Below are 18054 nucleotides of genomic sequence, written 5' to 3' on the forward strand. Positions count from 1 at the left end.
TTACAACAAGATTTTTTTTAATAAAGATTAAAGCACAACAAACACATACATTGCAATTACTATAATTAATAAAACATTGAATTTTAATTTGTAACATTTTGAGAAGAAATTGCCAGTTTCAGTCACTGTTAAGTTTACCACTTACCAGAAAAAGTCACACTCACTGCCACGGCTATTTTCTAGTTATGTAGCAAGGAATTTATTTTAACAGGCAGTTTTATGCTTGAATGAGAAATGCTGCTAACAAACAAGGGAAGATAAATATTGGCCCTAAAAGTAGGGGCCAGACAAGCCTTGACTGGCATGAAATCAGTTAGAGTGTCTGACTTCACTGAGGGCAAGACTCTAGACCCTTTTCAAGTGATAGATTTAAAATAATTCCCAGCCCTTTAGGACCCCAACAGTTTTAAAAACCAAAAATTAGGAGTCAGAAATTACCAATCTAGCTCAGATCAATAATACATCTTTGTTGCTTAGGTGGGTGCCCTGTGGAAAGATTTTTCCTCAGAAAAGTCAGGTAACATTAGTTAAAAAATATATCAAGCAGCACCAATACCCACAACCTAAAAATTAACATACCCAATAAACATTCTGGGCTCCCAGATCAGTTAAAGCAGTTACTTGAGATGAAGCACAACATTGGTACTCAATCCATTGCTCTCATTGTTCTGAACTTTTAGTTTAAGGTATTAGGGAGCATCTGCAGGATACACAGCTGCATCAGCATAATAAAAAGATGGTCATGCCTCAAAGAAATTTCAGCATGGTAAATTAAAAAACTTGAAGAAATGTTTCTAAATATAGTAGCACGTAACTTTAACGCCCTCTAATAATTACAATCTCACAGAACAGGTACATGATTTTTAAATCACACTAAATTAAAAAATCACATAAAACATTGTCTCTCAGAAACAAGGTACATGAAGTGCAGTTTTTGGACTAATCATCTTCCTTGTTCAATAATCGAGAGAGATTCATTTTTGTTTTCTCCAGTGCTGCTGTTTTTGCTCGTCTTGAAGGTCTTGTTGATACTGAAGGAGCTGGAGTTTCAAAGTCTTGGCTATCACTAAAATAAAATCATGCCATTAATTACCAAATAAAGTTTAAAATACAGTAAACTTATTGAGTTTCAACACACCAGCAACTACACTCTTATTTGAGAGGAGGTTATGCACGAAACTCAGGATTTTTGCATTTTCCTTGTCAAAAATTGTAGAGCCAGCAATTATTTTTCCAAAATCCTAATGAATCTCCTGTACCGCTGATGGATAACAACTGAAAAATAAATGAATACACGAACAGATAAATCTGTGTTCTGTACTAACCTCAGTTACATATGTAAGTTGCTCACCATTGCTACCCATAATTAGAAACAAAATAGATTACCACAAATGTAATTGTTGAAACATATCTAACTATACATAAATCAAAATATATTATGAGATATAAATAAAGGTGCCTGATTTCTACGACGGTTTTCCCAATTTCCTGCCGTGACGTCGTTGCAAACTCTTTAGAAACAGCCTTTAATGCTGATATTACGGTAGGAGATTGGGAGAACCACCCAGAATCTGAAACCTGTCTATCAACTCACTTTTTATACAATTCTCCCTCCAGTCTATGTAATCTCTCACTTTATCGTATTGTTGCATTGATACATTACATGTACCACACAAATGTAACATTGCTGCCCTTTGACATATTTTATTATACATTGGTGTTGCTGCTTCTGGTATATCATGTACATGTTCATTTACAGCGATTCATGACAACCCCTTACTTTCCAGCCAAAAAAAAATATACATACAAGTTGAGGATCAACAAATTAAGACATCAAATCTTCCCAAGTTTACACACAACACTCTTTACACTAAAATTTTTTTTATTACAACTTTTCAGTGCTAGTAACAGTACCTGACCTCACTCTTGTGCACGACCTAACCTATTCCATGCTCAACAAAAACGTTGGCAGATCAGCTGTTCTAGCACCATCTGACCTTGCTGGTAGGAGGGTGTCCTACAGAAAAAAACATAGTTATCTGCTTCATCAGGACAGGATTCTGCCTGAAAAATCTGTTGGAATTAGAACAGCAGGGTCAAGAATTGCAAGAGATTCAGGTTAGATCAGTTCAGGAACAAACTAAGTTCACAAATAGAATCTGCACAGGGGTACCGTGAATGAGGTTCCAAGCCTGCACAGCTAACCGCTATCATTTTATTCCTAGGAGCATATGATAATCTACTTACCACAGAATTCAAATTTAAAGCAACACTATCGTAGAAAGATTTCTTCTCAACTGAAGTGTCATGGATTATGCACCTCTGAGAAAGATTTTGCTGGAATCTGGGTAGTATTTTGATGGGTGGAATGTAATTGCAGAGAAAATTTAAATGGGAAAAAAAGGTCTTGCATAACCTGTTTTTTAAAAAAAAGTGGTGTTGGTTGAGGGAAGAATAATGGCCAAGGCACCATGAGAACTCTCGAGTGCTGCCAAGGGATCTTTAATGTCCACCTGAACCATTAAATAACAAACAAAAATAACCAATTAGGGGGATAAAAACTGAGATAGAAGAAAATTGACTGTTTATGACGTAGAGGATGGTGACAACAGACAAGAAATTATCAAAGATTGATTAGTATCAGGAATATTGGTCTATTACAATGGATCCATTTTTAAAAAAGGTTTTTGGGAGGTGTTATTCTCATCTTTTTTTGGGGGAAGGGGGGAGGAAAGGAAGGGGAATTAAATAAATACATTCACACAAGAAAAAATTACTACAGTTAGGTGAGCAAAATAAAATATTTGATATGATCAAATAAGGTTCAGTTGCACTGCATATTACTAATAGCTAAATATATCATATTTCTAGAGGAGAAATACTTAAATTATGGTGCTATTGCAATGTTAAATGTTGAATTACATGACAATTTATCTGCCTGTTCTGGTGGTTCAGGTAAATGTTAAAGATCCCATGGCACTATACAAAGAATGCTGTCCTGGCCAAAATTTTTCCCTCAACCAACACCAACAAAAACCCCCCATATCAACTGTTCTATTCTTCACAGATGACCTCCAATCCAGTGTTGTCCAATACATTAGGCACTAGCCACATGTGGCTAATTGGGAATCCAGATGTGGCTAATTTCTGATTAGTAAATAAAAAATGAGTAATAGACACCATCATTGGGCATGTGATCTCAATACTGTCACATGGCGAATGCATGTGTACTTTAACCTTTTCTGTGCATTTGTTGGTAAAATGGTAAGACAAGAAGCAGAGTGCACGAGTATTTTTTGATCATTGCAAGTGCTTTGCTTTCTTAGTTATCAAATAGTGGTAGATGTTCGTGAAGTAAATAGATATGTGAAGTACATTTACCTGTATTGTTTGAGTGTATCGAAGGCATTTTCTACTAAAATTAGTGCATGTGGCTAAAATGGTGTTGACGTACCCCCACCTGTGGCTAGTCAGCAATGTCTATTAGATAACGCTGCTCTAATCTAAAGCCAAACAACAATCTAATATAACCTAGGCTGACATTTCAGTGCGGTACTGAAAGAGTTCTGCACTGTCATAGGTGTCATCTTTTGGATGAGACGTTAAACCGAGGCCCCGTCTGCCCTCTCAGGTGGACATAAAAGATCCTACGGCACTATTTGAAGAGCAAGGAAGTTCTCCCAGCATTCTGGTCAACCTGGGGAACTAAAACGTAGCAAGAGAGGCGAGACAAGGTACATAGAAAACTAGCAGGGACAAGTAGCAACAGAATAAAGAATAATGGAGAAAGATCAGGAATTAGATGGAGAAAAAAAGCAAACCAAATAGCATGGTGTTGGAATGTGTGTCTGTTAATCCGAGGAGCTTTACAAATAAAGTTGATGAGCTGCAGGCACAAGTTGCCACATGGGGTTAAGATACAGTGGCTATAACAGAGACAGGAATGAGAATTAAACATTCCTGGCTACAATGTATTCAGGAGGGATAGAGAAAGAAAAAAGCAAGGAGTGGGGGGTGGCAGTATTGATCAAGTATATTAATTACAGTTCTACAGAGGGATGATACACTAGAGGATTCAAAGACTGAATCTATTTGGTTAGAGTTAAGGAACAGAAAAGGAGCTGTTACATTGCTGGGTGTTTACTACAGATCCCCAAATAGTGAGAAGGAAATAGAGAAGCAAATTTCAGAGAAATGTAAAAATAATAGAATAGTAATAGTAGGGGACTTCAATTACACTAATATAAACTGGGGGGAAAAAAAAAAGTGTTAAGGGCAAGAAGGGTGAAGAATTCCTAAAATGTGTACAGCAGAAGTTTATTAATCAGTATGTTTCTAGCCCAATGAGGAAGGAAGCAGTGCTGGATCTAGTTCTGTGGAATCCTCATTGGATATGGGAGTGGTGCTTTCGGACTGGAAGACTGCAAATGTTATACCCCTATTCAAAAAAGGGGAGAGGGAGAAACTCAGTAACTACAGTCTAATGTCAGTGGTGGGAAAACTACTAGAGACCATTGTCAAGGACAAAATTAATTCTCACTTGGAGAAGCATGGGACAGCCAGCACGGATTTGTTAAAGGCAAATCATGTCTGACCAACCTGATTGTTACTTCATCAAGAACTCAGAGAGGGTTGATGAAGGTAGTTCAGTAGATGTATATATGGACTTTCAAAAGGCATTTGATAAAGTACTATATAACAGACTTATTTGGAAAATAGAAGCATATGGGATTAAAGGGACGGTGGTAACTTGGGTACGTAATTGGCTAAGGGATAGGAGGCAGAGAGAAGTGGTGAACGGATGTTTTTCTGACTGGAGAGAAGTATGCAGTGGGGTCTCCCAGGGATCGATATTAGGACCATTGCTTTTCTTGCTATGTAGAAATGACCTGGACTTGGGTATAGGGAGTACAATTTCGAAATTTGTGTATGATACAAAACTTGGCAATGTAGTAAATAGTGAAGAGGATAGTAGCAGACTTCAAGGGAACATAGACAGACTGGTGAAATGGGCAGACACATGGCAAATGCAATTTTATGCAGATAGGTGTGAAGTGATACACTTTGGGAGGAACAACATGGAGAGGCAGTATAATCTAAATGGTACTATATTGAGGGGAGTGCAAGAGCAAAGAGACCTGGAGGGGTGCATATTCACAAATTTTTGAAGGTGGCAGGGCAAGTTGATAAGGCGGTTAAGAAAGTATATGGGATACTTGGCTTTGTAAGTAGGGGTATTGAATACAAAAACAAGGAAGTTATGCTGAACCTTTACAAATCACTGGTTAGGCCTCAGCTGGAATACTGTGTACAATTCTGGGTACCACACTTTAGGAAGGATGTCAAGACCATGGAGAGGGTACAGAGGAGGTTTACGAGGATGATACCAGGAATGAGGGACTTCAGTTTGAGTTCAGAGATTGGAGAAGCTGTAATTGTTCTCCTTAGAGCAGAGAAGGTTAAGGGGAGACCTGATAGCTGATAGAGGTATTCAAAATAATGAAGGGTTTTGATAGAGTAAATAGGGAGAAACTGTTTTCTCTAGCAAGTGGGTTGGTAACTAGAGGTCATAGATTTAAAATAATTGGCAAAAAGAACGAGAGGGGAAATGAGGAGAATTTTTTTTCACACAGAGGGTTGTTAAGATCTGGAACTAATTACCATAAAGGGTGATGGAAGTAGATCCCATGGGAACTTTCAAGGCAATTGGGCATGTACTTACTTGAAGAGGACTAATTTGCAGGGATACAGGGAAAAAGCTATAGTGTAGGACTAAATTGGACAGCTCTTTCAAGGAGCCGGCACAGGCATGACAGGCCGAATGGCCTCCCACTGTGCTGTAAGATTCTATGATTCTAACATTTATCTCTCAACCATCACTAAAACAGATTATCTGCTCATTTATTTCATTGTTGTTTGTGGGACCTTCCTGTGCATAAATTGGCTGCCGTGTTTCCTGCATTACAAAAGTGACTACTTCAAAAGTACTTAATTGGCTAAAGCGGTTTGAGACATGCTGAGCTCGTGTCAGGCGCTATATAAATGCATGTTCTTTCTTTCTGTATCCACCTCTCACATCTGCAAAGGAGGTAGCAAAACTAGGTCTGTTAGGTAGATTAGGCTGTTGTACTACAGCAGACAAAAAACATTTGAATCAGTGCTTTGAAAATGTGGGCAAATCGATCACTTGTCAGCATCAAAAATAAGCTAGTAATTTTTATGCTTAGTCAATCATCAGATTAAACAAGCCATGTAGCAAAGATATAAAGAAAAACCTCTGGTAACCTGAACTAGAGAAGCAAACACTAGAACCTCCTATGTATTTTCAATCATTTCTGTTTTTGATTGTTATAAATTATGCTGTAATATCATTTAACATGTACTGTTAATATTGACAATTATTATGGTAACATAAGTTGGAGTGTTAATACTGGTTACAGTTACACACTTTAATTCTGAATGATTTTTTAAAAAACAAAATTACGCTAATCATATTTATAACGCAATATTCTGGACACAATGGCAAATTAGTTTTAATACATAATGTCGTCAAATCCTTGAGCTCACCAAAAGAGGTGAAGGGTTAACCCAGTAACTTATTAGTGCTGCAGTGTGTTTTTCATTTTCATTGTTTATGATCTATAATTTTTTTTTAAAGCAGTGCAATTCATAGCCAATATATTATAATTTTAGCTACCAAATAGTTTTTTTTAATTACAGCACACAAAAAAATCTGTAATAAACACATGTAAGAAAATGATAAAGATAACTTATCAATGCTTTCTAGACTGCCCTTATGAAATGACAGTAAAAGAAAGAAAATCCAAAGACGGCCCATATCTCAGAACACTGAGCTATACAAAGAACATTGAATCTGCTCTTACTGAATATTTTTGTTGGGGCAAGGGGAGAAAAAGCATGGTTTAATGCATACTTGTTCTTGATTTGACATCATTATGGGGTTTCATAGAATCATAGAAAATTTACGGCACAGGAGACCGCCATTCGGCCAATCCTGTCTGCGCCAGCCGAAAATGAGCCACGCAGCCTAATCCCACTTACCAGCACGTGGTCTGTAGCCATGTAGGTTACAAGCACTTCAGGTGCACATTCAGTTTCTTTTTAAATGAGTTGAGGGTTTCTGCCTCTACCACCCTTTCAGGCAGTGAGTTCCAGACCCCCACCACCCTCTGGGTGAAAAATTTTTTCCTTAGCTCCCCTCTAATCCTTCTACCAATCACCATGCCCCCTTGGTTATTGACCTCTCTGCTAAGGGAAATAGGTCCTTCCAATCCACTCCATCTAGGCCCCTCATAATTTTGTACACCTCAATTAAATCACCCCTCAGCCTCCTCTGTTCCAAGGAAAACAACCCCAGCTTATCCAATCTATCATCATAGCTAAAATTCTCCAGACCTGGAACATCCTCGTAAATCTTCTTTGTACTGTCTCCAGTGCAGTCACATCTTTCCTGTAATTTGGTGACCAGAACTGTACACAGTACTCAAGCTGTGGCCTAACTAGCGTTTTATACAGTTCCAGCATAACCTCCATGCTCTTATATTCTATGCCTCAGCTAATAATGTAAAGTATTCCATATGCCTTCTTAACCACCTTATCTACCTGTCCTGCTACCTTCAGGGATCTGTGGACATGCACTCCAAGGTCCCTCACTTCCTCTACACCTCTCAGTATCCTCCCATTTACTGTGTATTCCCTTCCCTTGTTTGCCCTCCCCAAATCCATTACCTCACATTTCTTTTTTTTTATTCGTTCACGGGATGTGGGCGTCGCTGGCGAGGCCAGCATTTATTGCCCATCCCTAATTGCCCTCGAGAAGGTGGTGGTGAGCAGTCTTCTTGAACCGCTGCAGTCCGTGTGGTGACGGTTCTCCCACAGTGCTGTTAGGAAGGGAGTTCCAGGATTTTGACCCAGCGACAATGAAGGAACAGCGATATATTTCCAAGTCGGGATGGTGTGTGACTTGGAGGGGAACGTGCAGGTGGTGTTGTTCCCATGTGCCTGCTGCTCTTGTCCTTCTAGGTGGTAGAGGTCGCGGGTTTGGGAGGTGCTGTCGAAGAAGCCGTGGTGAGTTGCTGCAGTGCATCCTGTGGATGGTACACACTGCAGCCGCAGTGCGCCGGTGGTGAAGGGAGTGAATGTTTCGGGTGGTGGATGGGGTGCCAATCAAGCAGACTGCTTTATCTTGGATGGTGTTGAGCTTCTTGAGTGTTGTTGGAGCTGCACTCATCCAAGCAAGTGGAGAGTATTCCATCACACTCCTGACTTGTGCCTTGTAGATGGTGAAAAGGCTTTGGGGAGTCAGGAGGTGAGTCACTCGCCGCAGAATACCCAGCCTCTGACCAGCTCTCGTTGCCACAGTATTTATATGGCTGGTCCAGTTAAGTTTCTGGTCAATGGCGACCCCCAGGATGTTGATGGTGGGGGATTCGGCGATGGTAATGCCGTTGAATGTCAAGGGGAGGTGGTTAGACTCTCTCTTGTTGGAGATGGTCATTGCCTGGCACTTATCTGGCGCGAATGTTATTTGCCACTTATGAGCCCAAGCCTGGATGTTGTCCAGGTCTTGCTGCATGCGGGCTCGGACTGCTTCATTATTTGAGGGGTTGTGAATGGAACTGAACACTGTGCAGTCATCAGCGAACATCCCCATTTCTGACCTTATGGTGGAGGGAAGGTCATTGATGAAGCAGCTGAAGATGGTTGAGCCGAGGACACTGCCCTGAGGAACTCCTGCAGCAATGTCCTGGGGCTGAGATGATTGGCCTCCAACAACCACTACCATCTTCCTTTGTGCTAGGTATGACTCCAGCCACTGGAGAGTTTTTCCCCTGATTCCCATTGACTTCAATTTTACTAGGGCTCCTTGGTGCCACACTCGGTCAAATGCTGACTTGATGTCAAGGGCACTCACTCTCACCTCACCTCTGGAATTCAGCTCTTTTGTCCATGTTTGGACCAAGGCTGTAATGAGGTCTGGAGCAGAGTGGTCCTGGCGGAACCCAAACTGAGCATCGGTGAGCAGGTTATTGGTGAGTAAGTGCCGCTTGATAGCACTGTCGACGACACCTTCCATCACTTTGCTGATGATTGAGAGTCGACTGATGGGACGGTAATTGGCCGGATTAGATTTGTCCTGCTTTTTGTGGACAGGACATACCTGAGCAATTTTCCACATTGTCAGGTAGATGCCAGTGTTGTAGCTGTACTGGAACAGTTTGTCTCGAGGCGCAGCTAGTTCTGGAGCACAAGTCTTCAGCACTACAGCTGGGATGTTGTCGGGCCCATAGCCTTTGCTGTATCCAGTGCACTCAGCCGTTTCGTGATATCACGTGGAGTGAATCGAATTGGCTGAAGACTGGCTTCTGTGATGGTGGGGATATCGGGAGGAGGCCGAGATGGATCATCCACTCGACACTTCTGGCTGAAGATGGTTGCAAATGCTTCAGCCTTGTCTTTTGCACTCACGTGCTGGACTCCGCCATAATTGAGGATGGTGATGTTTGCAGAGCCTCCTCCTCCAGTTAGTTGTTTAATTGTCCACCACCATTCAAGACTGGATGTGGCAGGACTGCAGAGCTTTGATCTGATCCGTTGGTTGTGGAATCGCTTAGCTCTGTCTATAGCATGTTGCTTCCGCTGTTTAGCATGCACGTAGTCCTGAGTTGTAGCTTCATCAGGTTGGCACCTCATTTTTAGGTACACCTGGTGCTGCTCCTGGCATGCTCTTCTACACACCTCATTGAACCAGGGTTGATCCCCTGGCTTGTTGGTAATGGTAGAGTGAGGAATATGCCGGGCCATGAGGTTACAGATTGTGCTGGAATACAATTCTGCTGCTGCTGATGGCCCACAGCGCCTCATGGATGCCCAGTTTTGAGCTGCTAGATCTGTTCTGAATCTATCCCATTTAGCATGGTGGTAGTGCCACACAACACGTTGGATGGTGTCCTCAGTGCGAAGACGGGACTTCATCTCCACGAGGACTGTGCGGTTGTCACTCCTACCAATACTGTCATGGACAGATGCATTTGCGACAGGTAGATTGGTGAGGACGAGGTCAAGGAAGTTTTTCCCCTCGTGTTGGTTCGCTCACCACCTGCCGCAGGCCCAGTCTAGCAGCTATGTCCTTCAGGACTCGGCCAGCTCGGTCAGTAGTGGTGCTACCGAGCCACTCTTGGTGATGGACATTGAAGTCCCCCACCCAGAGTACATTTTGTGCCCTTGCTACCCTCAGTGCTTCCTCCAAGTGGTGCTCAACATGGAGGAGGACTGATTCATCAGCTGAGGGAGGACCATTTGCCACTTTTCTGCTCACCTGACTAGTCCATTGATATCTTCCTGCAGTCTACAGCTTTCTTCCTCAATATCACATGGCCAATTTTTGTATCATCTGCAAACTTCTTAATCATGCCCCCTACATTTACGTCCAAATCATTAATATATACCAGAAAAAGCAAGGGACCCCACTGGAAACAGCATTCCGGTCACAAAAACACCCGTCGACCATCACCCATTGCTTCCTGCCACTGAGCCAATTTTGGATCCAACTTCCCACTTTCCCCTGGATCCCATGGGCTTGTACTTTTTTAAACCAGTCTGCCCTGTGGGACCTTGTTAAAGACCTTGCTAAAATCCATGTAGACTACATCAAATGATCTACCCTCATCTACCCCCTCAAAAAATTCGATCAAGTTAGTCAGACATGACCTTCCCTTAACAAATCCAATGCTGACTGTCCTTGATTAATCCCTGCCTTTCTAAGTGACCGTTTATCCTGCCCTCAGAATTGATTCCAATAATTTGCCCACCACCGATGTTGGACTGACTGGCCTGTAATTACTCGGTCTATCCCTTACTCCCTTTTTAAACAAGGGTACAATGTTAGCAGTCCTCCAATTCTCTGGCACCACACCTGTATCCAGTGTGGATTGGAAAATGATAGTTACAACCTCTGCTATTTCCACCCTTGCTTCTTTTAACAGCCTGAAATACATTTCATCCGGCCCTGGTGATTTATCTAATTTCAAAGATGCTAATCCCCTTAATACTTCCTCTCTCAATATGTTTATCCCATCCAATATTTCACACTCCTCCTCCTTAACTACAATGTCTGCATCGTCTCTCTCTTTTGTGAAGACAGATGCAAAGTATTCATTAAGAACCATATCAACATTTTCCGCCTCCACACATAGGTTACATTTTTGGTCTCTAATAGGCCTTACTCTTTCCTTAGTTATCCTCTTGCTCTTAATGTATTTATAAAACATCTTTGGGTTTTCCTTGATTTCACTTGCCAATAAGGCAAGTTCTTCCATTTCTATTATAAGCAGGTTAACAACTGCATATGTCATAGAAAGGTTACAGCACAGGAAGCCATTCAGCCCATCGAGTCTGCGCCAGCTCTATGAAAGAGCAATCCAGCTGGTCCCACTCCCCTGCCCTTTCCCCGTAGCCCTGCAAATCTTTTCCTTTCAAGTACTTATCCAGTTCCCCTTTGAAGGCCATAATTGAATCGGCCTCTACCACCCCCTCGGGCAGTGCATTCCAGATCCTAACCACTCGCTGTGTAAAAATGTTTTTCCTCATGTCTCCTTTGGTTATTTTGCCAATCACCTTAAATCAATGTCCTCTGGTTCTTGACCCTTCCACCAATGGGAACAGTTTCTCTCTATCTACTCTGTCTAGACCCTTCATGATTTTGAATACCTCTATCAAATCTCCTCACAACCGTCTGTCTAGAGACTTTAGTTACGTGGATAGCCTCCAGTCTATCCACGTAACTAAAGTTCCTCATCACTGGAATCATTCTAGTAAATCTCTCCTGCACCCTCTTTAAGGCTTTCACATCTTTCGTGAAAGTGCGGTGCCCAGAATTGGACACAATGCTCTAGTTGTGGCCGAACCAGTGTTTTATAAAGGTTCATGATTTCCATACTTTTGTACTCTATGCCTCTATTTATAAAGCTCAGGATCCCGTATGCTTTTTTAACTGCTTTCTCAACCTGCCCTGCCGCCTTCAACGATTTGTGTACACATACCCCCAGATCGCTCTGTTCCTGTACCCCTTTTAGAGTTGCGCCTTCTAGTTTATATAGCTTCTCCTCGTTCTCCCTACCAAAATGTATCACTTCGCATTTTTCTAAGTTAAATTTCATCTGCCACATGTCTGCCCATGCCACCAGCCTGTCTACAACTATCCTCCTCACTGTTTACTACCCTTCCAAGTTTTGTGTCATCTGCAAATTTTGAAATTGTGCGCTGTACACCCAAGGCCAAGTCATTAATATATATCAAGAAAAGCAGTGGTCCCAGCACTGACCCTGGGGAACACCATTGTACACCTCCCTCCAGTCCAAAAACCAACCATTCACCACTACTCTCTGTTTCCTGTCCCTCAGCCAATTCTGTATGCATGTTGCTATTGCCCTCTTTATTCCATGGGCTGCAATCTTGATGATAAGCCTATCATGCGACACTTTATTAAACGTCTTTTGAAAGTCCATATACACCACATCAACTACATTGCCCTCATCGACCCTCTCTGTTCCCTCATCAAAAAACACGATCAGGTTAATCACGATTTGCCTTTTACAAATCCATGCTGACTTTCCCTAATCAATCCACACTTGTCCAAGTGACTGTTAATTCTGTCCCGGATTACCGTTTTTAAGTTTCCCTACCACTGAGGTTAAACTGGCTGGCCTATAGTTGCTGGGTTTATCCTTACACCCTTTTTTGAACAAGGGTGTAACATTTGCAATTCTCCAGTTCTCTGACACCACCCCCGTATCTATGGATGTTTGGAAGATTACGGCCAGTACGTCCACAATTTCTACCCTTACTTCCCTCAGCAACCTAGGATGCATCCCATCCAGATCGGGTGACTTATTGTGTGTGATATATTACACACACATATCAACTAGTACAATGTCTGAAGAAATTATGACCCGTCATTTTTGTTTTAAATTATTGAAGAAAGTAAACAAAAAACTACTTTCTTCACTCTTCTATTCTTAGCTCTCCGTACACCATCGCTTGCCAAAGGGCACGTAATTCTTTTTACCAAAACTAGACAGCTTTGAGACACGTGAAGATCATCAACAGGCATTAAAGAATGGTGCCATTTCTTCCTGATTTGCAATATTCCCTAAATGTGAGATGCTGATCTGTGCATCTGGAGGGATACTTATCATTTCCTTCACGTTTTCCCCTAACGCGTACTGTACATTTAATGCTTAAGGTCAGGGTTTTTTTTATTTGAGCTAGTGGAACAAAGCTACCCCCTGCCCCAACCCTGAACATGCATCTTTCTCTAGTTTCTCTCCTATCTCCCCTAATACCCTCTCTGAGCTCATCTTGACCGTGAGACCCACCTCCTGCTTCCTCAACCCTATTCCCACCAAACTGCTGACCACCCAACTTCCCTTCCGGGCCCCCATGTTAGCTGATATTGTTAACGGTTCGCTCTCCCCAGGTACTTTTCCCCCCTCCCCTTCAAATCTGACGTCATCACCCCCCTACTCAAAAAACCCACCCATGACCCCTCTGCCCTTGCAAACTACCGCCCCATCTCCAACCTCCCTTTCCTCTCCAAAGTCCATGAACATGTTATACCCTCCCACATCCATGCTCATCTTTCCCGCAACTCCATGTTTGAATCCCTCCAATCAGATTTCCGCCCCTGCCACAGTATTGAAACGGCCCATATCAAAGTCACAAATGACATCCTATGTGACTGTGGTAAATTATCCCTCCTCATCCTTCTCGACCAGTCTGCAGCCTTTGACACGGTTGATCAAACCATCCTCCTCCAATGCCTCTCCATTGCCCAGCTGGGTGGGACTGCACTCGCCTGGTTCCATTCTTATTTAGTCAGTCACAGCCAGAGACTCACCTGCAATAGCTTCTCTTCCCGCTCCGTTGCCTCTGCGGTCCCCCAAGGATCTATTCTTGGCCCCCTCCTATTTCTCATCTACATGCTGCCCCTCGGCGACATCATCTGAAAACACTGCAGGTTCCACATGTACGCTGACGAGACCCAGCTCTACCTCACCACCTCTCTTAACCCCTCCACTGTCTCCGATTTGACAATCTGCTTGTTCAACATCCAGTACTGGCCGAGCAAAAATTTCCTCTAACTAAATATTGATAAGACCAAAGCCATTGTCTTCAGTCCCCACCACAAACTCCATTCCCTAGCCACCGACTCCATCCCTTTCCCGGCCACTGTCTGAGGCTGAACCAGACAGCTTGTAACCTTGGCGTACTACTCGACCGAGATGAGCTTCTGACCACATGTCCGCTCCATCACCAAAACAGCCTGCTTCTGCCTCAGGTGACTTGCTGCTGAAACACTCATCCATGCCTTTGTTACCTCTAGATTTGACTATTCCAATGCTCTCCCAGTCAGCCTCCCATCTTCCACCCGCCATAAACTTAAGCTCATCCAAAACTCTGCTGCATGTATCCTAACTCGCACCAGGTCAGGTTCACCCATCACCTCTATGCTCGCTGACCTACATTGGCTCCCAGTCTGGCAACGCCTCGATTTTAAAATTCTCATCCTTGTTTTCAAATCGCTCCATGGCCTCGCTTCTCCCCATCTCAGTATCCTCCTCCAGCCCTACAACCCTCCCAGATCTCTGTGCTCCTCCAATTCTTGCCTCTTTAATCGCTCCACTACTGGCGGTCGTGCCTTCAGCTGCCTAGGCCCTAAGAACATAAGAAATAGGAACAGGAGTAGGCCATATGGCCCCTCGAGCCTGCTCTGCCATTCAATGAGATCATGGCAGATTTGCTACCTCAACTTTTTTTTAAATTAGTTCACGGGATGTGGGCGTCGCTGGCAAGGCCGGCATTTATTGCCCATCCCTAATTGCTCTCGAGAAGGTGGTGGTGAGCCGCCTTCTTGAACCGCTGCAGTCCGTGTGGTGACGGTTCTCCCACAGTGCTGTTAGGAAGGGAGTTCCAGGATTTTGACCCAGCGACAATGAAGGAACGGCGATATATTTCCAAGTCGGGATGGTGTGTGACTTGGAGGGGAACGTGCAGGTGGTGTTGTTCCCATGCGCCTGCTGCTCTTGTCTTTCTAGGTGGTAGAGGTCGTGGGTTTGGGAGGTGCTGTCGAAGAAGCCTTGGCGAGTTGCTGCAGTGCATCCTGTGGATGGTGCACACTGCAGCCACAGTGCGCCGGTGGTGAAGGGAGTGAATGTTTAGGGTGGTGGATGGGGTGCCAATCAAGCGGGCTGCTTTATCTTGGATGGTGTCGAGCTTCTTGAGTGTTGTTGGAGCTGCACTCATCCAGGCAAGTGGAGAGTATTCCATCACACTCCTGACTTGTGCCTTGTAGATGGTGGAAAGGCTTTGAGGTGAGTCACTCGCCGCAGAATACCCAGCCTCTGACCTGCTCTCGTAGCCACAGTATTTATATGGCTGGTCCAGTTAAGTTTCTGGTCAATGGTGACCCCCAGGATGTTGATGGTGGGGGATTCGGCGATGGTAATGCCGTTGAATGTCAAGGGGAGGTGGTTAGACTCTCTCTTGTTGGAGATGGTCATTGCCTGGTACTTATCTGGCGCGAATGTTACTTGCCACTTATGAGCCGAAGCCTGGATGTTGTCCAGGTCTTGCTGCATGCAGGCTCGGACTGCTTCATTATCTGAGGGGTTGCGAATGGAACTGAACACTGTGCAGTCATCAGCGAACATCCCCATTTCTGACCTTATGATGGAGGGAAGGTCATTGATGAAGCAGCTGAAGATGGTTGGGCCTAGGACACTGCCCTGAGGAACTCCTGCAGCAATGTCCTGGGGCTGAGATGATTGGCCTCCAACAACCACTACCATCTTCCTTTGTGCTAGGTATGACTCCAGCCACTGGAGAGTTTTCCCCCTGATTCCCATTGACTTCAATTTTACTAGGGCTCCTTGGTGCCACACTCGGTCAAATGCTGCCTTGATGTCAAGGGCAGTCACTCTCACCTCACCTCTGGAATTCAGCTCTTTTGTCCATGTTTGGACCAAGGCTGTAATGAGTCTGGAGCCGAGTGGTCCTGGCAGAACCCAAATTGAGCATCGGTGAGCAGGTTATTGGTGAGTAAGTGCCGCTTGATAGCACTGTCGACGACACCTTCCATCACTTTGCTGATGATTGAGAGTAGACTGATGGGGCGGTAATTGGCCGGATTGGATTTGTCCTGCTTTTTGTGGACAGGACATACCTGGGCAATTTTCCACATTGTCAGGTAGATGCCAGTGTTGTAGCTGTACTGGAACAGCTTGGCTAGAGGCGCAGCTAGTTCTGGAGCACAAGTCTTCAGCACTACAGCTGGGATGTTGTCGGGGCCCATAGCCTTTGCTGTATCCAGTGCACTCAGCCGTTTCTTGATATCACGTGGAGTGAATCGAATTGGCCGAAGACCGTGATGGTTCGGGATATCGGGAGGAGGCTGAGATGGATCATCCACTCGGCACTTCTGGCTGAAGATGGTTGCAAATGCTTCAGCCTTGTCTTTTGCACTCACGTGCTGGACTCCGCCATCATTGAGAATGGGGATGTTTGCAGAGCCTCCTCCTCCCGTTAGTTGTTTAATTGTCCACCACCATTCACGACTGGATGTGGCAGGACTGCAGAGCTTTGACCTGATCCGTTGGTTGTGGAATCGCTTAGCTCTGTCTATAGCAGGTTGCTTCTGCTGTTTAGCATGCACGTAGTCCTGAGTTGTAGCTTCACCAGGTTGGCACCTCATTTTTAGGTACACCTGGTGCTGCTCCTGGCATGCTCTTCTACACTCCTCATTGAACCAGGGTTGATCCCCTGGCTTGTTGGTAATGGTATAGTGAGGAATATGCCAGGTCATGAGGTTACAGATTGTGCTGGAATACAATTCTGCTGCTGCTGATGGCCCACAGCGCCTCATGGATGCCCAGTTTTGAGCTGCTAGATCTGTTCTGAATCTATCCCATTTAGCACGGTGGTAGTGCCACACAACACGTTGGATGGTGTCCTCAGTGCGAAGACGGGACTTCATCTCCACGAGGACTGTACGGTGGTCACTCCTACCAATACTGTCATGGACAGATGCATCTGCGACAGGTCGATTGGTGAGGACGAGGTCAAGTAAGTTTTCCCCTCGTGTTGGTTCGCTCACCACCTGCCGCAGGCCCAGTCTAGCAGCTATGTCCTTCAGGACTCGGCCAGCTCGGTCAGTAGTGGTGCTACCGAGCCACTCTTGGTGATGGACATTGAAGTCCCCCACCCAGAGTACATTTTGTGCCCTTGCTACCCTCAGTGCTTCCTCCAAGTGGTGTTCAACATGGAGGAGGACTGATTCATCAGCTGAGGGAGGACGGTAGGTGGTAATCAGCAGGAGGATTCCTTGCCCATGTTTGACTTGATGCCACGAGATTTCATGGGGTCCAGAGTCAATGTTGAGGACTCCCAGGGCCACTCCCTCCTGACTGTATATCACTGTACCGCCACCTCTGGTGGATCTGTCCTGCCGGTGGGACAGGACATACCCAGGGATGGTGATGGAAGAGTATGGGACGTTGGCTGAAAGATATGATTCTCTAAGTATGGCTCTGTCAGGCAATTTTGGCACAAGTCCCCAGATGTTAGTAAGGAGGACCTTGCAGGGTCGACTGGGCTTGGTGCTTTGCCGTTGTCGTGTCCGGTGCCGGGTGGTCCGTCCGGTTTTATTCTTATGATGACTTTTCGTAGCGAGATTTTACAACTGAGTGGCTTGCTCGGCCATTTCAGAGGGCAATTAAGAATCAACCACATTGCTGTGGGTCTGGAGTCACATATAGGCCAGACCGGGTAAGGGCGGCAGGTTTCCTTACCTAAAGGGCATTAGTGAACCAGATGGGTTTTTACGACAATCCGGTAGTTTCATGGCCATCATTACTGATACTAGTATTTTAATTCCAGATTTTTATTTAATTAATTGAATTTAATTATTTGAATTTAAATTCGCCAGCTGCCGTGGCGGGATTTGAACTCATGACTCTGGATTTTAGTCCAGGCCTC

The 18054-nt window shown here is 44.2% G+C and overlaps 1 protein-coding gene across 1 annotated transcript in view; it reads right to left on the reverse strand.

The window, feature by feature from the left end:
• ncapg (non-SMC condensin I complex, subunit G) overlaps window positions 1-18054 on the reverse strand; it is an 87052-nt gene continuing 68998 nt past the window's right edge. The window contains exon 22 of the mRNA XM_067989348.1: window positions 1-1066. Coding sequence (XP_067845449.1) covers window positions 940-1066 — 127 coding nt within the window. The 3' untranslated portion in view covers window positions 1-939. The remainder of the gene's footprint in view (window positions 1067-18054) is intronic.

Source organism: Heptranchias perlo, chromosome 1 (assembly GCF_035084215.1).
Source record: "Heptranchias perlo isolate sHepPer1 chromosome 1, sHepPer1.hap1, whole genome shotgun sequence".
NCBI classification, from domain to species: domain Eukaryota; kingdom Metazoa; phylum Chordata; class Chondrichthyes; order Hexanchiformes; family Hexanchidae; genus Heptranchias; species Heptranchias perlo.